Source organism: Ranitomeya imitator, chromosome 2 (genome assembly GCF_032444005.1).
Source record: "Ranitomeya imitator isolate aRanImi1 chromosome 2, aRanImi1.pri, whole genome shotgun sequence".
In the NCBI taxonomy this organism is placed as follows: Eukaryota; Metazoa; Chordata; class Amphibia; order Anura; family Dendrobatidae; genus Ranitomeya; species Ranitomeya imitator.
This window is the reverse complement of record NC_091283.1, coordinates 542,075,418-542,098,631: the sequence shown is the minus strand read 5'-3', so window position 1 is coordinate 542,098,631 and position 23,214 is coordinate 542,075,418. Positions and strand designations below refer to the sequence as shown.

Genomic DNA, 23,214 nt, shown 5'->3' with positions numbered 1-23,214 from the left:
GGGCAATTCTCAGGACGGAGTTCACTCTCTGCAAGGCCCTCGGCTGCCTTCCTTTCGTTCAGCAATTAGGGTCCTGTGACGAATGGTGGCAGCATCGGAAGCATTCCCTTTTGTGCTGTTCCACTTGAGACCACTTCAGCAGGCCATCCTTTCTCAATGGGACAGGTCTGTGCTGTCTCTGGATCATCCGATTCGGCCTTCCGTCCGATTCTAATGGTCTCTCAGGTGGTGGCTGTCATCCCCTCTCATTCCCCAGGTCCGGTCCTTCCTTCTCGCCCATGGCAGGTGGTGACGACGGTCACCAGCCTTACTGGCTGGGGCGCGGTTTTCGTGCCATCTGTCAGTGAAAGGGGCATTGGTCGGAGCCGATAGACATCCTTGAGATAGGGGCCATTCCTCTGTCCCTGAGTCACTGGGAAAGGCTTCTCTGAGGTCTGCCAGTCAGAATCCAGACGTCCAATGCCATGGCTGTGGCATATGTCAATCACCAAGGACCTCTATGGTTACTGTCCTGACACATCGCCGAGCCCCCGATCATGTGACGGGGGTCAGCAATGCGCTCATTTATGGCTGTGCGGCCGGAAGCGATAGTTAAGTGCTGCTGTTAGCGTTTGACAGTGGCATTTAACAGGTTAGTAGCGGCGGGTGAATCGCGATTTCACCCGCCACTATTGCGCTCACATGTCGGCTGTACAAAACTGCTGACATGTCGCATCGGCGGTGAGCCCACATCAAAGGGGGAGACACGAGATGTGCAGTAATAGTACGGCGCATGTCGTGAAGGGGTTAAGGGGCTGAAGCAGTTTTGCCTTTAGGAATCGGCAAGATCTGGAAAGCTCACAGACTTATCCAAAGCGACTTGCAGCTGTAATTGCCACAAAAGGAGGCTCTACTGACTTTAGGGGGGTGAATAGTTATGGACACTGAGGTTATTGTTATTTTGTCCTATATGTTGTTTGCTTCAGAATAAAAATAAAACCTAAATGTTCACATTTGTTGGCGTGTTCTTTACATGAACTGGTGCAAACCTACCAAAAAAAAAAATATAAACTGTGAAATTCCAGGTTGTGAATTAGCAAAACACGAAAAAGGCCAGAGGGCAGTGGGGGTTGATTACTTTAGCAAGCCACTGTAAGCTCATAAGCCCTAGTTCAGCAAACCGTTTTCATCAGATTGTGGTGTAAAGCTGTTTAAAATGTCACAGAATTTTTACTCCGCTCGTAGACGTTTTTTACGCCAGGTTTGTCAAATTTTTGAAAATTCCTCAGAACTTCTTGTGGAGGTAAGTGGTTGAGCGCGACCCACAAATTTATTCCAGAGGTGGCATAAATTGCATCAGTCCCTGACCTGAGTACATTTCCTACGGTGGGGCATGGCAGTTGAAAGTTGTGCCAAATTAAGAGTCTCCTCTCCTTCACCATGACTGCTGTGCAAAATGTCGGTCTTGATGAAGCGGGACCATAGATTTTCTATTGAACTCGTACATCGCTCTGTGTGTGCGCTTCTACAAGAACTCAGAACAGCTGCATGCAGAAGTGAGAACATCATTTTGAGCAATTGGTTGGAGTCTGAGGCCCTGACCCCCAATAATCTGCAGCATGTTTAAGTATGGAAAAAATAAATAAAAATAGAAGGTACCCTTTAATTAAACACTTTTTTTATTTAATTTAGGACCAATTGAAGCGTCTGACAGACATTGTGTGGCCAGCAATAGCGAGTCTTGCTAAAGAGGCTGTGGAGGAAGCTGCTGCTGAAGGTAACTCCGGAGTCATTGAAGTCTATATAGAATTGGGATCTTTTGCAGCTGCTACATTCTGAACATGATTTCCTAGCCACAAATACAAATCAAGGGCTAACCTGTAAGATTTCAGGTATTGGGCTCTCTATGACCACAGTGATTTTAATTTTTTTACAGAAGGTTCTATCTGGGCTCTATTTTGCAGAATAGCTTAGTGGGTTATCCAGGTTTTTAAAGGTGGGGGGGGGGGGGGGGGATTGATGGCCAGACCATCAATATCAATTTGTTGGCTTCTAGCTTTTCTCACCCTCACTGATTCAGCTTTTTAACAAGCTTTTTTCAGAAGTGCAGAGTCCCCCTTCATTTTTTAGGCTGCTGTTTGCACCATCACACTTTACATTTAGTTACCACTGTGCTGGGTATTGCAGGTTTGTTTCATTCAAATCTAGTAACAAAGCCTCAGTGCCAAGCACATCTGCTTCTTAAGGTACCGTCACACTAAGCGACGCTGCAGCGATACCGACAACGATCCGGATCGCTGCAGCGTCGCTGTTTGGTTGCTGGAGAGCTGTCACACAGACAGCGCTCCAGCGACCAACGATGCCGGTAACCAGGGTAAACATCGGGTTACTAAGCGCAGGGCTGTGAGCACAGCGGCCGGAAAGCAGAGCTGTGACGTCACCGCTCTGCTTTCCGGCTGCCCGGCGCTCACAGCCAGAGCAGAGAAGCACAGCGCCGGGAACAGACTGCGGTAGGTAAGTATGTAGTGGTTGTTTTTTTTACTTTAACGATGGTAACCAGGGTAAACATTGGGTTACTAAGCGCGGCCCTGCGCTTAGTAACCCGATGTTTACCCTGGTTACCAGCGAAGACATCGCTGAATCGGCGTCACACACGCCGATTCAGCGATGTCAGCCGGAGATCCAGCGACGAAATAAAGTTCTGGACTTTCTTCCCCGACCAACGACATCACAGCAGGGGCCTGATCGCTGCTGCGTGTCACACTGGACGATATCGCTAGCCAGGACGCTGCAACGTCACGGATCGCTAGCGATATCGTCTAGTGTGACGGTACCTTAATAGTACAGTACTGACCCTGGTAAGTCATGAAGCCGCTGCTCTTCAAAACAGCAGGGAGGCAGGGTGTTGGCCAGGTTAACAATATATAAAGATTGGCCATCACTGTTTTTAGACTGATCACCCGCTCTGATATTAAATAAGTTTCTGTCCATCAATTTTTTCAGAACTATTTTACAAGGAAAGTCCTTCTAATTCATTCACATGGATGATTTGCACACTAATAAGTAATAGCTGTAGCTCTATGTAAGGTCAGATTTACATGCTTTTGTAAGAAATGATATTAACCCCTTCACGCCGCAGCCCTTTTTCGTTTTTGCGTTTTGTTTTTCGCTCCCCTTCTTCCCAGAGCCATAACTTATTTTTCCGTCAATGTGAGGGCTTGTTTTTTGTGGGATGAGTTGTACTTTTGAACTACACCATTGGTTTTACCATATCGTGTACTCAAAAACAAAAAAAAATTCCAAGTGCGGTGAAATTGCAAAAAAGTGCAATTCCACAATAGGTTTTTTTTTAATTTTTTACCATGCTCACCAAATGCTAAAACTGACCTGCCATTATAATTCTCCAGGTCATAGTTCAAGTTCATAGACACCAAACATGTGTAGGTTCTTTTTTGTCTAAGTGGTGAAAAAAAATTCCAAACTTTGTTAGAAAAAAAAATAAAAAATTGCACCATTTTCCGATACCTGTAGCGTCTCCATTTCTCGGGTTGGGTGAGGGCTTATTTTTTTGCGTGTCGAGCTGATTATTTTAAAGATACAACTTTGGTGCAGATACGATCTTTTGATCGCCCGTTATTGCACTGTAATGGAATGTTGCGGGACCAAAAAAACGTAATTCTGGGTTTTTTACTTTTTTTTTCTTGTTACGCCGTTTAGCGATCGGGTTAATTTTTTTTTATTGATCAGACGATTCTGAACGTGGTGATACCAAATATGTGTGTGTTTTTGATTTTATTTTTTTTTTTGTTTTAATTTGAATGATTTTTTTTTCCTTTGGCATGCTTCAATAGTCGCCTGTATGTAGCAGAATTGCTGACTGGCAGTGGCGGCCATAGGGGTCTGCTGGAGAGCTCTGGTTGTCATGCCATCCCATCGGTGACCCGTGGTCATGTGACACGGGCGCCCGATGGGCGGGATTTCCGGCGTGCTTGCTGTAAGCACTTGTTAAATGCCGCAGTTTGACAGTAGCATTTAATGGGTTAACAGCCGCAGGTGGATTGTGATTCCTATTGAAGCTGTTAGCCGCACATGTCAGCTATTAAAAACAGCTAACGTGGCGGTAAAGATGTGGGCTCACCGCCGGAGCCACATCAAAGGGAGGGTTTCCGACATTGGCGTATTATTACGCCTGATGTCGGAAAGGGGATAAAATGGGAGAAAACCCCAAAAAATGACGTAGGCTTTGCGGACTGATATTAGTAGACTAGGAAGGAGCCATGGATACTGGTCCCCCACTCCCCCAGGCTAAAAATATCAGCTCTCAGCTGCCCCAAAAAAGGTGCATCTCTAAAATATGCCAATTCTGGGACTTAGCCTTGCTCTTCCTACTTGCCCTGTAGCGGTGGCAAGTGGGGTGATGGTGGGGGAGGTTGATGTCACCTTTGTATTGTCAGGTGACATCAAGCCCCAAGGTTAGTAATCGAGAAGCGTCAATAAGACGCCCCCATTACTAACCCCATAGTAATATTATTTTAAAAAAACGCACACACCCAGAATAAAGTCCTTTAATTGAAAGAAACAGAGACTCCTTTAATAAATCTTAATTAAACCATGCTTACGACCTCACCCATTCCTCTGATGCCCTTGTTGTCTGCAAAAGAGCTAAAAATAAAAAACAACAATATTCCTCACCTTTCCGCAGAGATGCTGCTAATTCATTTGTCCCCTGACGGGTCCAGCTCTGCTATATCTAGATGGCAAGCTGCATGATGCGACCATAAAGCCTGTCATCCAGCAGAGAGACTGAGCAACGTGTGCTCATTGTTTCCCTGTGAACTGCTATTCCCTGTCTGAGGGCACCGCAAGCGTGAGAAAGTTCTCCTGCTCGCGGTGCTGTCAGATAGGTCCTGTGAGTTCACATTCAATGAACTCCCTTCACCTTTCTGACATCAGCGTGAGCGCCATAGGAAATTTTCCCACGGCACTCGCGCTGACATCACATAGGTGACATGGGATTCAGTTGTAAATACATGGTGGTCTTATGTTACACTGAGACTAAGCATGTTAATTTAATCCAGGTATTTCAGTTTGTGTGATGGATGCTGCTGTTCTTCTGGAGGCCGGATGGAATGAAATGGTTCATGAGGTGTGGACCGTAATTATACCAGAACAAGAGGTAAGAGTAACTTTCCCAAATAGAAGGGTTCTGATTACAGTACTTATCTTAGACCCTTTTCCCCCTCACCTCCACACGCATTGCCTCCTGGTGGTGTGGCCCACAGACAGCCCAATATGAGTTTAAGATAGCAGGAAAATGGTGTCCTGTACCAAAGAAACAGAACACAACAGTTTCATGAAGTATATAAGGAAACACTCCAAAGAAGTAGTGGTTTTGTTCTGTTTTCAACTGATGAAAAGTTCAGTCTGTAGAATACTAGTTAATGAGTAATTATGGTACATGTAACTCATGCCAACCTACCCTCCAGCAATGCATCAGTTTTGGGCCAGCTAACCAGCCAGTCTGATCCAGTTTTATTATTAATTTCTTAATATTCTTGTGTTAAAGTCTGTAAACTATTAATAAATCCCCTGACTGTCCAGTCTGTGATATCTCCTCTGTGTTTGGCTACTTTAGGCTATTTCCCGTATAATAAAACGAGATGGCGTCAGTGAAGAAGCTGCAAAGAACAGATTGGCAAGCCAGATGTCCAATAGGGAGCGGGTAAAGGCATCAAATGTTGTCCTGTCCACACTTTGGGAACCAGAGATCACACAGAAACAGGTAATCTGTAGACTCATTCACCTTCCCAATCTTTTGACTTTCCAAAATTTCTCTGACAAGCCCAATTTTACCTTTTTTTTTTAAATATCTTCAACTTAGGCACACCTTTACTGCACAGTTTAACTCTCATCAAATACAATTAGGTTGCACAAAGCTAGCGTGGTTTGTTTAGTTTGACAGACATGTTTAAACCTTTGACGTTTACATATAATTTTTTTTTTAACTACATCTTCCTTAAACCTTTTGCAAATACCATGATTACGTGGAGGGTGACTTACTGGAGCTTGATGATGGTAATTATTGAAAAGTAAAGTACTCATTTTTGTGTTTGGTTGTGATCTGAAAAGACATTACAAAATAGATTTACTATATGCTGACTAGACTGCAGAAAATGGGCATCTCTGATTCCTAATCTTTTATACATTGATCCTCCCCTGAGCTCCCACCATTCTAGTCAGAGATGGTCCCCTTCATACATACTCATTTTGAGTTCCCTAGAGTCCTCTCCCCACAAGAGTGCCTCCAGAGGGTCTTGGATAATTTGATCCAGAATTCCTTCAAATAGTCTTCTTTTGCATTCTTCTATTGTGTTGCCAGGAAAATTGTCCTAATAATGTGTAAGTTGACTTGTAAAGTACTTTTGTAGATGTGAATATACATTTTATATCCAATGTCACGGTAAGGCCCTCACGGAGCCTCCTTCTTGACGTTAGGAGGGGGACTAAATGGGGTCCATGTCACTTTACACCTTAATCTCAGTCACCTCTCATTCAGGATATAAATTGAACACAATAACGTACACCAAACCAGTCCACACTCCCAAGACTCTCAATGCTGCCACTATTTATTGAAAGGGAGATGACTTCCAATGTCATGTACTCAATGCTCGCAGGCCATACACAGGTCACATGCACAAACTGCCACTTCGTTTTTACGAAGACACTTAGGTTCTTAGGGCAACAAGGCAAACTATTAATGTTTTCGGCTTTAACACAAAAATAATATACAATGTACAGTGCTTAATATCTGTCAAGGATCTCAGCCTGGGAGGTCACGCAGGTGCACCTGCTGTTATCTTTGGAGTAGACCGTTCTCTGTTCCCCCAATCGTCCGGACAATTGCGCAATTGACCGATCAATGGAGGAGGCCACAGGCTGTTACCACTACTAGGCCAATTATTGGGAACTAACCGTGAGAGTATGCTGTAGATACACCTCCAATCCCAACTGTAACAGGGAAACGGGGTCAGTGGGTGCTCTCGTTCGCTGGCCCGGCTGTCTTAAGCAAGACTGCATGGACCACGCCTCATACCACTGAACGCCTGCTCTATCTCCCAGTGGGCAATATACTACACAAACAACACAGGGTTAAGGTAAAACAGTGTGGCAATACTTTATTGAACCACAGCACACAATGGCAAACAGAACAATCCCAACATGGCTGCAATTGCTTGACTACATGGGCGCATATAAAATATCACTGCGTCTCCACGTATTTCCAGTATGACATGATGTCAGAGCTCCCAGGGTCGCTACTCCATCTGTGGATGCACACACAGAGAAGGGGTAACGACAAGCATAGGGAGATGACGAAGAACTGTCCATAGAGTCCATACAAGATCCAAAGCCAGTTGACACGAGAGTCACCACCTGGCTTATCTGACCATCTCCACGGAACCAGGCGACCAGCGGGTCCCAAACCTGGCTTTCTCCAAACATATCCATGGTTCAGATCTGTGTCCTCCCAACCGGAGCCGAAAACCCCTAGGTTGTTTCCTATAGAATCATAGATCAGTGTCCCTCGTGATGGTGCCATGATGAATTGGCTACAGTCCGTTCTCTTGTCTATTGGGGTGGTTTGCAGAATGTCTGGCTGGTAGCTCTGTGTTACTTCAGTCTCCCCCAGGATGTGATCTCTGAGTCTTTTTATACCCAAGGCATGTAAGCTATTTTTAGAATTACCCAGTGTCCTTTAGTTCAACATCAAGATATGGCAAACAATGGTGATGAGATTACGTATTACTACTTGACCATTCAATCTATTTGCACAGTCTTTCCTTCTCTGCTTTAGAAGTCACCAAGCTAGTTCTGGAATTCAATGCACAATTAGCATATCAGCACACATCAATAAGCAAAGATAAACACACACTATGTACAAGTCACTATTACAGACTTACACTGTATGTTAAATGGTATCAGTTTGCAAGTCTGTCTTCTTGAACCACCAGACATAAACACTTAAATCCACAAGCCAATATACAAATGAAAAGTCAGTTCTTATTGGTTTGCAAAAAGGTAGCTGTCTGGGTAATTAAGATACAATCTGGTTTCTTCACATTCCTCCCCCATCTTAATTAACCAGACATGATAGGCTTCCGATCATCCAGTTTCCTTAGAGCATATTCCATATGCTCCTTACAAAAATAAACTTCATACGTAATTGAAGAGTAACAACTGGTATCCATTGGGTCCACACATGGCTTCCTCCGCATTCCGTAGTTCCTGCCTTAATTCTATTCAATCTGTTGAAGCTGGAACATCTCCTGTAGTTTCCATTTCTTGTTGAAGTCATATAGCTACTCTGGTCCTCTTTCCAAGACCGATTTGGTGGGGTTGGATATAGTGGCATCCGAAACCTGCTGTGCATGCCTCATACATATACACACACCCCTGATACATTCACTGTGAACAACACAGGATTTTATTACATTCCCAACAGAAGTTTGAGAGATCGCTGCCATATTTTTTTTTTATCAGGATTTTACCATTACCCAGAGTCCAAACATGACATGGCTGTTGTCAGCGATCTGCCTACTATTGATTTGTGGCTTATAGGCAGGGGTTACAGTTATGAAAAAATATGCATCTTCTCCGATTTGGCCAAAAGCTGAAAATGTATGTCCCTATCACATATCACTATCAGATCTATACAAGCCCCAATATTCATTATTTTCTTTTAGAGACCCCCAAGTCTGGGGGAGCACAATAGGTTATTCCTCTTCTCAACCTATGTGTAAACATATGCACCCTTGTTATCAAACCCTCTGAAAAGACCTTTCCTGCCTTAATTACCTGTCCAATCTATATACCTTTGTCTACTCACAATAGACCTCCTTGTTGGCACTTCCGGGGTCTTTTACTTCAAAAAGGAGCTGTCTCCTGTTCTGATAAGGTAATTCAGTACCACAATGGACATAGAGGTCAGAGCACATACAGTGACCTGACAATAACCCAAAAACATAGAACGAGCTCTGAGACGTGGGAACTCTGCTGACCGCAATCCCTAATCCTCTCCAACCACACTAGAGGCAGCCGTGGATTGCGCCTAACCCTCCCTATGCAACTCTGCACATCCTGAGAAACTAGCTAGCCTGAAGATAGAAAATAAGCCTACCTTGCCTCAGAGAAATACCCCAAAGGAAAAGGCAGCCCCCACATATAATGACTGTGAGTTAAGATGAAAAGACAAACGTAGAGATGAAATAGATTTAGCAAAGTGAGGCCCGACTTTCTGAACAGAGCGAGGATAGGAAAGGTAACTTTGCGGTCAACACAAAACCCTACAAAAACCACGCAAAGGGGGCAAAAAGACCCTCCGTACCGAACTAACGGCACGGAGGTACACCCTCTGCGTCCCAGAGCTTCCAGCAAGCAGGAAAAAACAAATAGACAAGCTGGACAGAAAAAAACAGCAAACAAAATAGCAAAGCGGAACTTAGCTATGCAGAGCAGCAGGCCACAGGAACGATCCAGGAGGAAACAGGTCCAATACTAGAACATTGACTGGAGGCCAGGATCAAAGCACTAGGTGGAGTTAAATAGAGCAGCAGCTAACGACTTCACCACATCACCTGAGGAAGGAAACTCAGAAGCCGCAGTACCACTTTCCTCCACCAACGGAAGCTCACAGAGAGAATCAGCCGAAATACCACTTGTGACCACAGGAGGGAGCTCTGCCACAGAATTCACAACAGTCCCCATGTTATTTAAGATTGTCACTATCCAGCTATACCTAATTTTCTACTTCATGTTGATTGTACCAGTCTAATTCTAGGAGACTCAGACTGTCAGCTATTTTGCTATTGCAATTCTGAGGTGGGGGGGAGTGAATGCTCCCTCGCTAGTGGCTTCAGAGATTGTACTATTCAATATATACAGCACAGAGCAAAAGTTTGGACTGTGGAGGTCTGGCCTCCACAGTCACCAGACCTGAACCCAATCGAGATGGTTTGGGGTGAGCTGGACCGCAGAGTGAAGGCAAAAGGGCCAACAAGTGCTAATCATCTCTGGGAACTCCTTCAAGATTGTTGGAAGACCATTTCCGATGACTACCTCTTGAAGCTGATCAAGAGAATGCCAAGAGTGTGCAAAGCAAGCAGTCATCAAAGCAAAAGGTGGCTACTTTGAAGAACCTAGAATATAAGACATAACTTCAGTTGTTTCACACTTTTTTGTTAAGTATATAATTCCACATGTGTTAATTCATAGTTTTGATGCCTTCAGTGTGAATGTACAATTTTCATAGTCATGAAAATACAGAAAAATCTTTAAATGAGAAGGTGTCCAAACTTTTCGTCTGTACTGTACTACATATATATATATATATATATATATATATATATATATATATATATATTCTAATATATAAAGCTGTGTGTGTGTGTGTGTATATGTATGTATGTCCGGGATTGGCATCTGCACCGTCGCAGCTACAGCCACAAAATTTTGCACAGTCACACGTCTGGACCCCGAGAGCGTCATAGGCTATGTTGTGAGGTGAAGTTTTAACCCCGTGCTTTCCAATTCACCAAACAATTTTGCCCCCATCTACATAATGGGAAAAAATGAAAGGAAAAGTGTAGGAGGCAAATTGACAGCTGCCAGATGTGAACAAGGGGGACTTAAAGAATGAGAGCGATGGCGCCAAAGAGTATATACCGTACAGTTGCTAAGGTGGGGCCCCGACATGGGATACTCACCACACACACGGGGATATGAACACACACACAAAATGCGCCACACACTACCACGTGCTTGAACACATATTACCCTCAGCACACATTTCACCACAAATACACCAACCTCGCCACATAAGTCGAAACACAAAAGTCACCGCTCAAAACTCGCCACGCGCAGAACTCGCCACATGCAAAAACTAGGCTCTTGCAAAACTCGCCACAAGTGCAAAACTCACGTCATGGAAAACTCGCCGCACGCAAAACTTGCACACGAGGAAAAATTGCCACATGCACAAAAGTTGCAACACATGCAAAAGTTGCCTCACACAAAACTTGCACATACTCAAAAGGCACCACACATAAAACTCGCCAAGCGCAAAACTCGCCATGCGCAAAACTTGCTGCACACAACTTGCTACACTAACCTGTCACATGCAACTCCACACACAAAAGTCGCTACATGCATGTCGCCACACGCAACTCAACACACACAACTTGACAAACGAAACTCGCCCTAAAACACACACAAGTCTGGTATTATCCTTCAAAAATAAAAATCTGATTAATAAGCAGACAAACTACAACAAATGTACCTTATAGGAAATACGGCAGCTGTCAGTCACATAACCTGTCTATTATGTGTATGTGTGAGCTAATATATACTGCCAGGGGGAGGGCTTCCTGTTGGCTGGGGATTTATCAGGCTGCCAATTTAGCTTACAAATACTGAGGTAAAAATACTGAGCAAATAACGTGTGAACGAGGTCTAATACAGGAGGAGATGACACACAGGTATATACTATATACAGGGGAGATGACACAGATATATACTATATACAGGAGAGATGACACACAGGTATATACTATATAGAGGAGGAGATGACATACAGGTACATATATATACAGGAGGAGATGACATACAGGTATATACTATATACAGGAGGAGATGACACACAGGTATATACTATATACAGGAGGAGATGACATACAGGTATATGCTATATATAGAAGATGACATGCAGGTATATACTATATACAGGGGAGATTATATACAGGAGGAGATGACATACAGGTATATACTATATATAGAAGGAGATGACATTTAGGTATATACTATATATAGGGGAGATGACACACAGCAGGTATATACTATATACAGGGGAGATGACATACAGGTATATATTATATACAGGAGATTACATACAGATGTATACTATATATAAGGGAGATGACAAACATGTATATACTGAGGTGATGAGGTGAAAATGAGAGGTGTGAGATGAAAAGGTGTGAGTGCAAAATGAGAGGAGTGAGGAAAAATAGTGGAGTGATCAGAAAATGACAGATGTGAGGTTGAAATGACAAGTGTTAGGCGGGAATGAGAGGAGTGAGGGAGAAAATGAGAGATATGAGGGGGAAAATAAGAGAAGTGAGGTGCTATAACTAACCACAGATATTTACTATGCCCAGGCAACGCCGGGCTCTTCAGCTAATATTATATATATATATATATATATATATATATATATATATATATATATATATATATATATATATATATATATATATATATATATATATATATATATATATATATATATATATATATATATATATATCTTGAGCAAAATCAGTTATAAAAACGTAGGTAGCGAGACTGGAAAGTTCTATAATTAGTAGTCTTCCGTAAGAAAGTCCTTTTCTGCTTCCAGAGACATGAATTAGAATATGTACAGGTCCAATTGACTTGGGTTTACAACTTTTGTCAGCATAAGGGAATAATCCATTCATTATATACAGTTCATCCTTTGGTGGTGTGGAACATTACTCAACTTCTTAGGTCCACGCAAGGGAGGGTTCTTCACTACCCGTGCACACCGCCCCTTACCGCCTTTAAGTATGGTATGATATATTACACATCACAGGATGCTGCTCATTAGAGGAAATGCCCATATGCTCCCACTAGATTACTATGTAAATTCAGAAAGCAAAAGATGGTGTGTGAGGTTACAGAGGTGGAAGTTATGTGCTAATTTTGTTCCCACAAGCCAGATGAGACACATTTACAAGGGAAAATAAGTATTTGATACACTGACGATTTTGCAAGTTTCCCCACCTACAAAAAATGGAGAGGTCTGTAATTTTTATTGTAGGTACACTTCTTCAACTGTGAGAGACAGAATCTTGGAAAAAAAATCAGAAAATCACATTGTATGATTTTTAAATAATTGATTTGTTTGGGTTTATTTTTTGCATGTATTTGCTACAATACAAAAACAGAACTTAAAGGGGACCTGAAAGGTCCGGTGCCTGCACTCTGCAGTACTTTGCTCTGCCCTCAACAGGGCAGACAAAGTACGCCTGCGTCTGAGCCGCAGCGTGAATACAAGAAGAGGACGTCATCGTAAGAAGATGGGAGGCCCCGGACAGGACCGCGATGCCCATCGGACCAGAACCGGACCGGGACCGCCCCTGGGTGAGTATAATCTAACCTCTTTTTCTCATCTTTCAGGATAAATTGAGGGCTTATCTACAGCATTACAAAATGCTGTAGATAAGCCCCTAAAGCTGGTGGGCTTAGCTCACCTTCGATTTTGGGGGTGACAGGTTCCCTTTAACATTTGGTACAGAAACCTTTGTTTTCAACTACAGAAGTCAGACTTTTCCTGTAGTTCTTGGCCAAGTTTGAAGACAATGCCGCAATAATTTTGGCCCACTCCTCCATACAGATATTCTCTAGATCTTTCAGGTTTCGGTGCTTTCGCTGGGCAACATAGAGTTTCAGCTCCCTTCAATGATTTTCTATTGGGTTCAGGTCTGGAGACTGGCCTTGAAATGCTTCTTATAGAGCCACTCCTTAGTTGCTTTGTGTGTTTTGGGTCATTGTGTTGCTGGAAGACCTCTCTTTTTTTACTGAGGGGAGGAGGTTGTTGGCCAAAATCTCTTGATGTGTGATCTCATCCATCCTCCCTTCAATACTGTGCAGTTGTCCTGTCCCCTTTGCAGAAAAGCACCCCCAAAGTATGATGTTTCCCCCACCATGCTTCACGGTTGGGTTTCTGTTCTTAGGGTTGCACTCATTATTCTTCCTCTAAAAATGGCGATTGGAGTTGATACCAAAAACCTTTATTTTGGTCTCATCTGACCACATGATCTTCTCCCATGCCTCTTCTGGATCATCCATATGGTCATTGGCGAACTTCAAACGGACCTTGACATGTGCTGGCGTGAGCGGGGGGACCTTGCGTGCCCTGCAGGATTTTAATCCATGAAGGTGTAGTGTGTTACTAACGGTAATGTTTGAGACTGTGGTCCCTGCTGTCTTCAGGTGATTGACCAGGTCTTCCCGTGTACTTCTGGGGCGATTGACATTTATCCAGTTTCCTCCTTACCCCACGAGGCGAGATCTTGCATGGAGCCCCAGACCAAGGAAGATTGACAGTCATCTTGTGTATCTTTCATTTTCACAGAAATGCTTGCCTATTGTCCCGTAGCCCATCCCAACCTTGTGCAGGTCTACAATTTTGTCCCTGGTGTCCTTAGACAGCTCTTTGATCTTGCCCATGGTGGAGAGGTTGGAGTGTGATTGAGTGTGTGGACAGGTGTCATTTATACAAGTAATGTGTTCAAACAGGTGCAATTAATACAGGTAATGGGTGCGGAGTAGGAGTGATTCTTACAAAAGAAAAACTAACGGGTCTGTGAGAGCCAGAATTCTTGCTGGTTGGAAGGCGATTAAATACTTATTTCATGCAATAAAATGCAATTTAATTAAAAATCATACACTGTGATTTTCTGGTTTTTACTTTTAAATTCTGTCTCTCAAAGTTGAAGTGTACCTACGATAAAAATGACAGACCTCTCCATTCTTTGAAGGTGGGAAACGTGCAAAATCGGCAGTTTTTCCCTACTGTTTGTGTCACTGGGTTCATTAGACATTAGGGAGTCGGTGGAACATAGGCAAGACATTGGACTAAGGCCATCATCTTTACATTTAGGAAATGTGTAGACAAATTTGAGAGGGTCTGGTCTCTGTGACTTGAGTCTGCAGCTACAATTGATTTTGAGGGACCCCTCCCCCCCATCCATAGACTATTAGCTACTGGGGTTTACTTCAGGTGTTCTCTTGCTTACTGCACTGCTTCTAAAGGTGTTGGAAGCAGAGGAGTGAGTGGGTGTTAGTGTCATAGGTGGATTATAATGAGTAATGAGGGCAATCTGGGCTACCTCCTATTACCCGTGGCTCCAGGTGGGGGCACATGGCCAGATTGCTGTCATCGCAATGTTTTGTGCGCCGCCATTACGCCAGCATGTACGCACTGGCCACAAGTAGAAGTGGTGCATTGGGGACCAGAGAAGGCTGCCGGGGAAACAGGAGCAATGCAAGCATGTATTGTGGTAGTGTGTTTTTTTTTTTTTTTTTTTTTCCTTAATACGTATGTGTGTGTTTATAATATAAATATATACTGTAGTCCCTATATACAGTATATACATACACTGTATATAGGGACTGTGATGAGCCATCCTGCATATAGAGAGTTATATATACACAAAAATACCATATCAATGGTGTTAAATGAATGAGAGAGTATATTCAACCATAAAAGATTTTTTTTTTTATTAGAGTCCATTAAAACCAACAACAATGATAAACAAAGTAACACAACCAAAAAGAAAAGCAGGATAGTATATCTACTATATAAAGCTGAATGTGTGTGTGTGTGTGTATGTCCGGGATTGGCATCTGCACCGTCGCAGCTACGGCCACAAAATTTTGCACAGTCACACGTCTGGACCCCGAGAGCGTCATAGGCTATATTGTGAGGCGAAATTTTAACCCCGCGCGTTCCAATTCACCAAACAATTTTGCCCCTATCTACATAATGGGGAAAAAAGTGGAAGGAAAAGTGTTGGAGGCGTCGCAGGTACAGAAACAAAATTTTGCACAGTCACACGTCTGGACCCTGAGAGCGTCATAGGCTACGTTGTGAGGTGAAATTTTAGCTCCGCGCTTTCCAATTCACCAAACTATTTTTCCCCTATCTACATAATGGGGAAAAGTGAAAGGAAAAGTGTTGGAGGCAAAATGACAGCTGCCAGATGTGAACAAGGGGGAAAAATTGCCACATGCACAAAATTTGCAACACATGCAAAAGTTGCCTCACACAAAACTTGCACATACTCAAAAGGCACCAGACATAAAACTCACCACGTGCAAAACTCGCCATGCGCAAAACTTGCTGCACACAACTTGCTACACTAACCTGTCACATGCAACTCGACACACAAAAAGTTGCTTACACGCATGTTGCCACACAAAACTCATCTCACAAAAGTCGCTACATGCATGTCGCCACACACAACTCAACACACACAACTTGACAAACGAAACTCGCCCTAAAACACACACAAGTCTGGTATTAGCCTTCAAAAATAAAAATCTGATTAATAAGCAGACAAACTACAACAAATGTACCATATAGGAAATACGGCAGCTGTCAGTCACATAACCTGTCTATTATGTGTATGTGTGAGCTAATATATACTGCCAGGGGGAGGGCTTCCTGTTGGCTGGGGATTTATCAGGCTGCCAATTTATCTTACAAATACTGAGGTAAAAATACTGAGCAAATAACGTGTTAACGAGGTCTAATACAGGAGATCACACAGGTATATACTATATACAGGGGAGATGACACACCGGTATATACTATATAAAGGAGGAGATGACATACAGGTACATACTATATACAAGAGGAGATGACCTACAGGTATATACTATATACAGGAGGAGATGACACACAGGTATATACTATATACAGGAGCAGATTACCTACAGGTATATACTATATACAGGAGGAGATGACATACAGGTATATGCTATATATAGAAGATGACATACAGGTATATACTATATACAGAAGGAGATGACACACAGATATATACTATATACAGGGGAGATGACACACAGGTATATACTATATACAGAAGGAGATGACACACAGATATATACTATATACAGGGGAGATGACACACAGGTATATACTATATACAGGAGGAGATGACATACAGGTATATACTATATATAGAAGGAGATGACATACAGGTATATACTATATATTGGAGGAGATGACATACAGGTATATACTATATATAGGAGGAGATGACATACAGGTATATGCTATATATAGGAGGAGATGACATACAGGTATATACTATATACAGGGGAGATGACACACAGCAGGTATATACTATATACAGGGGAGATGACATACAGGTATATACTATATACAGGAGATGACATACAGGTGTATACTATATATAAGGGAGATGACAAACATGTATATACTGAGGTGAAAATGAGAGGTGTGAGGTGAAAATGAAAAGGTGTGAGTGCAAAATGAGAGGAGTGAGGGAAAATAGTGTAGTGATCGGAAAATGACAGATGTGAGGTCGAAATGACAAGTGTTAGGCGGGAATGAGAGGAGTGAGGGAGAAAATGAGAGATGTGAGGGGGAAAATTAAAGATGAGATTGGGAAAATGAGAGGCGTGATGGGAAAATAAGAGAAGTGACGTGCTATAACTAACCACAGATATTTACTATGCCCAGGCAACGCCGGGCTCTTCAGCTAGTGGGGTAATAAGATAGGAATATAGCCAAAAAATCTAATTTAATCTCTAATGGCAGCACAATGACAAAGTGCGAGTGCATAAAAGGAAAAACATATGGAAAACGCAGTCCATTGTGCACATAAGACCATACTGAAAGAAACAAAGCAAAATGCTAATACAAGTGTAAACAAAGGAGATCCAATGTGGACTCCAAAGTAGCAAAGTACATACTCATGTGAGGTGGAGATTATTAATGATATGCAGCATTTAAGAAGTAAAGTGCCTGCTGTGCAAACAGAGAATTAAACATATAAAGTGGGCTATTACCTACATGATATGGAGAGTGGATGGACCCCGACCTGCCGCCTCTACGCGCGTTTCGCCATGTCTTCGGCATGAGTATTTAACTATATAGAGAGTTATGTAGAAACGGGAGTGCGCTGAGTGGAAAGGTTTAAATAGTGAATTTTATTAGTCAATTTATTTTAGAATAATAATTTTGCAAAAAAAGGCAGACAAACAAAAGGCAGCCATGGGTGCATCCAAACCACAACAGATTAAGTGAAATCTTCCTGGGATCTTAATTCCCTTGAGAATGCGTCATCCTAATATGCGAAACATGCGTCCGGGGTCTTGACGTCCGTTTTTCTTGACAGCCTGAGCCTCTCCACATAGGCAAGATGTACCCTTTCCAACTATGTATTTATGTCCACTTGATTTGAGAAAAATGTCATAATGGGTTGGTGTTGTGCTGCTCTTACCTATAAACACATCCTACGAAGACTTCACTTGATCTGTTGTGGTTTTGGAGCACCCGAGTCTGTTGTTTGCCTGTCTTTTTTTTTTTTGTACACACTTTTTTACAAATTGTTATTCTAGAAGAAATTTGCTAATAAAAATCACTATTTAAACCTTTCTACTCCACTTCTGCTTCTACATGATTGCTTGGAGTTTGTTCTTTTTGTCTGTTTTTATTGCACTACCTTTTGGTGCAGTGCTTCACATGTAATATGCAACTGTTTTTTTTGTGTTTCTATAGGGAGTTATGGTGGGGCTCGTACTGTATATAGGGGGAGATGTGGTGGTTTGTGTTGTGCTGTATATAGTAGGTTATGATATAGGGGTTATGTGGGGGCTCGTACTGCATATACGGGTGCGTCCGCTTACTTATGCTCAATGAGGGTTATAATTTTTTTTTATATGCAAATTGCCTCTTCTGATAAAAAGAGGACTTACTGTAACTATATAGCGCCACCTGTTGGAAGTAGCGATCCTACAAGTCACAATCAACCCTTTAACAAGTCGTGCAATATGACTTAGGATAAAAGACAAATCAGTATCTCAGTTCGCAGACACAGTGTTTCGGGCTGTTGGCCCTCGTCAGTGTGAAGCATGAGAACTGATTTGGCTAGATGAGAGGCTCTGGACTGGGGTCTAAGGGGTAACGTTTCTCCTTATGGAGAGTGACTTACCTGCTGGCTTGTCAAGGTAAGGAGGCTTATTCGCCGTGCAATGCTCCTCTGGGAAATATAATATGCAAATTGCCTCTTCTGAGAAAAAGAGGACTTAACTATATAGCGCCACCTGTTGGAAGTAGCGATCCTACAAGTCACAATCAACCCTTTAACGAGTCGTGCAATATGACTTAGGATAAAAGCCAAATCAGTATCTCAATTCGCAGACACGGTGTTTCGGGCTGTTGGCCCTCGTCAGTGCGAAGCATGAGAACTGATTTGGCTAGGTGAGAGGCTCTGGACTGGGGTATAAGGGGTAATGCTTCTCCTTATGGAGAGTGACATACCTGCTGGCTTGTCAAGGTAATTTTTTTTATATTAATTATGTTAATATTAAGCAGAATTAATTTCATCCTATTTGTTCGGCCCTCCACAACACTCACGGTGCCTCATCTGGCCTAATTAGAGCAGGGATTGGAAATTTATTTTGCATAGCTATATTTTGTACAGCACTATACATAAGGGAAAAACAGGCGATCATGTGAAAAGTCGCGAGATATATCATGTACCAGGGTGGAGAGGGGGGGGCACACCTTCTAAAATGCCCTTCTATTTTTTTTTTCACCACTTAAATAAAAAAAGAATCTAGACATGTTTGGAGTCTATGAACTCGTAATGACCTGGAGAATCATGATGGCGGTCAGTTCTAGCATTTAGTGAACATGGTAAAAAAACAAAACAAAAAAAACTGTGGGATTGCACTTTTTTTGCAATTTCAGCACACATTGAATTTTTTCCTGTTATCGTGTACTGGAAATGTTAAAACCAATGGTATCATTCAAAAGTACAACTTGTCCTGCAAAAAACAAACCCTCACATGAAAAAAAAAAGTTATGGCTCTAGGGAGACGGGGAGCAAAAACAAAAATGCAAAAAAAAACAGAACGGAAAATGGCCCAAGGGTTAATTGTTTTTACAAATTGTAAAATTTTATTTAATGCTGTTCCACTCGAATATATTTGTCATGGATGAGCTTAATATTAGTTAGTCAATGTATTTCATAATATGCACTGCATACATTACTAACTACTGTATTTTTGGACTATAAGACAAGTGGACTATAAGACGGTGGAAAATGGCTGACCGAGGCAGCACTTGCGCGGATTGAGATCTCCGCTTTCAAGATCGAAGTCTGCGCATGCACTGCCTCCAGCAGCCATTTTCCCGGAGTCCAACGCATTGAAACCATGGAAGTGCAGGCACTTTTGGTTTTCTCAATATGTCAGCGGAGCCCAAGCATCGCTGAACACCCTTTCCTACCATCCTAGGATGGGACTCGCCGCATCCCCCTGCACCTCCAAACACCACCTGTGACCGTGCGCCACCACCGCCTCTCCCCACCGGTAATCTGAATTCTGACTGTAAGAGAGACCCCCATTTGACGCATTATATGGTTTTTCTCTATTTTACTCCTGAAAATTTTGGGTGCGTCTTATAGTCTGAAAAATTCGGTAGATATCCTGGACTTGATAAGAATATTGCATGTACTTTGAAAATCCATGTCGTAACGGCTGTGTAATTTTGTAAAAGTTTAAAGAGGTATTACCCTTAAAAATTTTTTTACAAAAATCCCAGCACCTGGACATGAGTTATTTTTTGTAAATAAAAACGCGCTTTACTCCGGGTCCTTAGGTCCAGCACTGAGTCTCTGCATCTGCTCCCGGTGTCTAATATTGGCTACAGCACTAACATCACTTCAACAGCCAATCACTGAGCTCAGCGACTCTGCCCGTTTAGACAGAACACGCCGCTCAGAGCCGCTGAGCTCCCTGATTGGTTGCCTTACTGTCGACTTGATGTCAACACTGCAGCCAATAACAGAAACCAGGAGCAGCGGCGGAAATGAACTGCTTGACCTGGGAACTGTGAGTAAAACCCAGCTTGTTTGTCCATTATCATAGTAAAACTGCACCTAAGGGCTGGTATTTTTTGAAAAGAGACAACCTCTTTAACTGGGGGTCTCCTAGTCTGATTGATAGCTCCTCAGTGTGCCTTCTCCCTGCTGCTCTCATACTGCTCAGTACAAGCTGCGGCTGTCATTCAGACTGGGTTAGTAGAGATTGAATACACTTAAATTCGTGAGCCTGGTCACTATGTCGTTGGTCTAATAAAATGCTCACCTTGATGGTGGGGGATAATCCCAGCACTAAGACATGGAGTTTTCAAAGTACCGGTAAATACATCAGCCTCATTGGGTCTGAGAATTGTTATTGTCTACAGTTTGTATTGTGAAGTCTGATAATAGAACTCCTTAAAAAGAAAAATGGAATTAAGATATATACAGTATACATCATTAGAATTTTTTTTTCTTGTTCCTCCTAGAAAGTAAAAAGCTAATCAGTGGGACTATTAAAAAGTAAATCTTATCCTGCAATGCACAAACTCTAATATGACTGTGTAGATGGAAAAGTTATACTTGTCAAAATGTAATATTGAAAAACAATAACCGCTTGTGTCGTCATTAAAGAGTTAGGGTAAGTTCACACAGGGCGTTTTTGCTGCGTTTTTTTATGCTAATTTTCAGCTGCTTTTTACAGAACCAGCAAAGCCTATGAGATATCAGAAATCTCATGCACACACATTGATTTTTTTCTTGTATGATCAGTATTTTGTGCTTTGCTGCGGTTTTTTTGGACATAGAGCATGTCACGTCTTTCAGCATTTTTGCTGCATGTTTTCAGCTTTTTTAAGCCATTGACTTGAATGGGTGGTGAAAAAACGCAGGTATCATTATTTGCTGCGCTTTTGCTGCTCAAAATCCAAGGACATTAGCATGGACAAAGAGGAAAAAAAACACAACAAATACTCAAAAAAAAAAAAAACGCACCTAAACTTGCGTTTTTGACGCAGCTTCTTTCCTGCCAAGAAGATCAGATTTTGTTGCAGAAAAAAAAAGCAGCAAAAACGCCCTGTGTGAACTTACCCTTAGTGTGGCACTGCTCATCCCAGCATCGGGAGCTACGCCAGGATGATGACGCTCCACCTATAAACCACCTTACAGGGGTTGATCTTCATGTGTAGAGCAAGTTCTACAAAGGCATAATGAGAAGTGAAATCGATAATGTGGTTGTGACCGTAGCCATCTCTTCACCCTGATCATAGGGCATGTATGGAGTGTCTCACTCATGTTTCTTACCATTCAGATCCAGAAGGCCTGGGATCTTCTCCAAGAGCGGATCAATCCACACTTTTCCATTAACAAGCCCTTTCTAAAGTCAAGATTTTAATTTTGCTATCTGCCAAGCCAAGTCTGTGATGCAGTGGAACCAGGAAAATGCCCGATGGGGCACAGAGGACGACGCATGCCTTATTTTACAGTGAAATGTGACATTTTATCTCTTCACAGTTCCATCTCCGTAGACCTTTTTTTTTATTTTTACTACCTTTTTGTTTTACGTGTTTGATGTGTATCTGGACTGAAAAATCCTCATGGCCTATTGTAATGTTCTAAATAATCACAGGAACCAAATGACATTTTAGAATTCTACACTACAATATGAAATTCTAATCACTGAACTTAATTGTACGGGAATCTTTGGATTTCTTCTGCAATGTTAGTAAGAAAAACCCTCTGAGTCTTCATTTATTAATTAATTTTCCCACAGATCAGTTGCCTGTTATTTCAGAATAAAGTGAGCATCATTTTTAAAAGTCGTATTTCTTTTGTTCTGTTTATGACACATCCGATTTATTTGTAGATAATTATCAGTACAGAATGATATAGACTGCTAGTAAGATATCCATGATTAACGGTATGTACAGTGGATATGAAAAGTCTAGAAATTCTTGTAAAAATACCAGTTTTTGTCATGCAAAAAAAGAAAAAATCATATCAAGAAGAATCATTTCAGAACTTTTTCACCTTTTAAAGGTAGTATCCGGGACGTTATAGGAAAACAAACATTTTGCCTAAGCACTAACAGGTGGATAATTGCAGCTTAACTGCCTTTTGTGCCCAGCGCCGCTCTTCCAGCACAGAGAGGTCACAGACTGCTCATACCAGGGATTCAGCTGCATCTGCTGATGTGATCGGGCGTGACTTCTGATGTCATTCTGATTGGGGCATCTGGCTGTCAATCAGAATGACGTTAAAGTCCCGCCCCGTCGACAAGAGTGGAGCAGAAAAGAAGCCTCCGCTCTGTAGACGTGACGTTAACAGAGGCTTCTGAATTGGTATGTGCCAGAAAAGAAAGGTGCTATGCACAAGAGGCAAGAAGGCTGCAATTACTTGCCTGTTTGTACGTGGGTACAATTTTTTGTTAAAGGGAATCTGTCACCCCAAAAATCGTATATGACATAAGGCCACCGGCATAGGGGCTTATCTACAGCATTCTGCAATGCTGTAGATAAGCCCCCAATGTAACCTGAAA

The 23,214-nt window shown here is 42.2% G+C and overlaps 1 protein-coding gene across 1 annotated transcript in view; it reads left to right on the top strand.

Annotated features, from left to right (window-relative positions):
• Positions 1-22,495, top strand: part of COASY (Coenzyme A synthase) — a 39,977-nt gene extending 17,482 nt beyond the window's left edge. Inside the window, exons 7-10 of the mRNA XM_069751925.1 lie at positions 1,672-1,756; positions 5,058-5,155; positions 5,615-5,761; positions 21,988-22,495. Coding sequence (XP_069608026.1) covers positions 1,672-1,756; positions 5,058-5,155; positions 5,615-5,761; positions 21,988-22,071 — 414 coding nt within the window. The 3' untranslated portion in view covers positions 22,072-22,495. The remainder of the gene's footprint in view (positions 1-1,671; positions 1,757-5,057; positions 5,156-5,614; positions 5,762-21,987) is intronic.
• Positions 22,496-23,214: the final 719 nt, after the last annotated feature.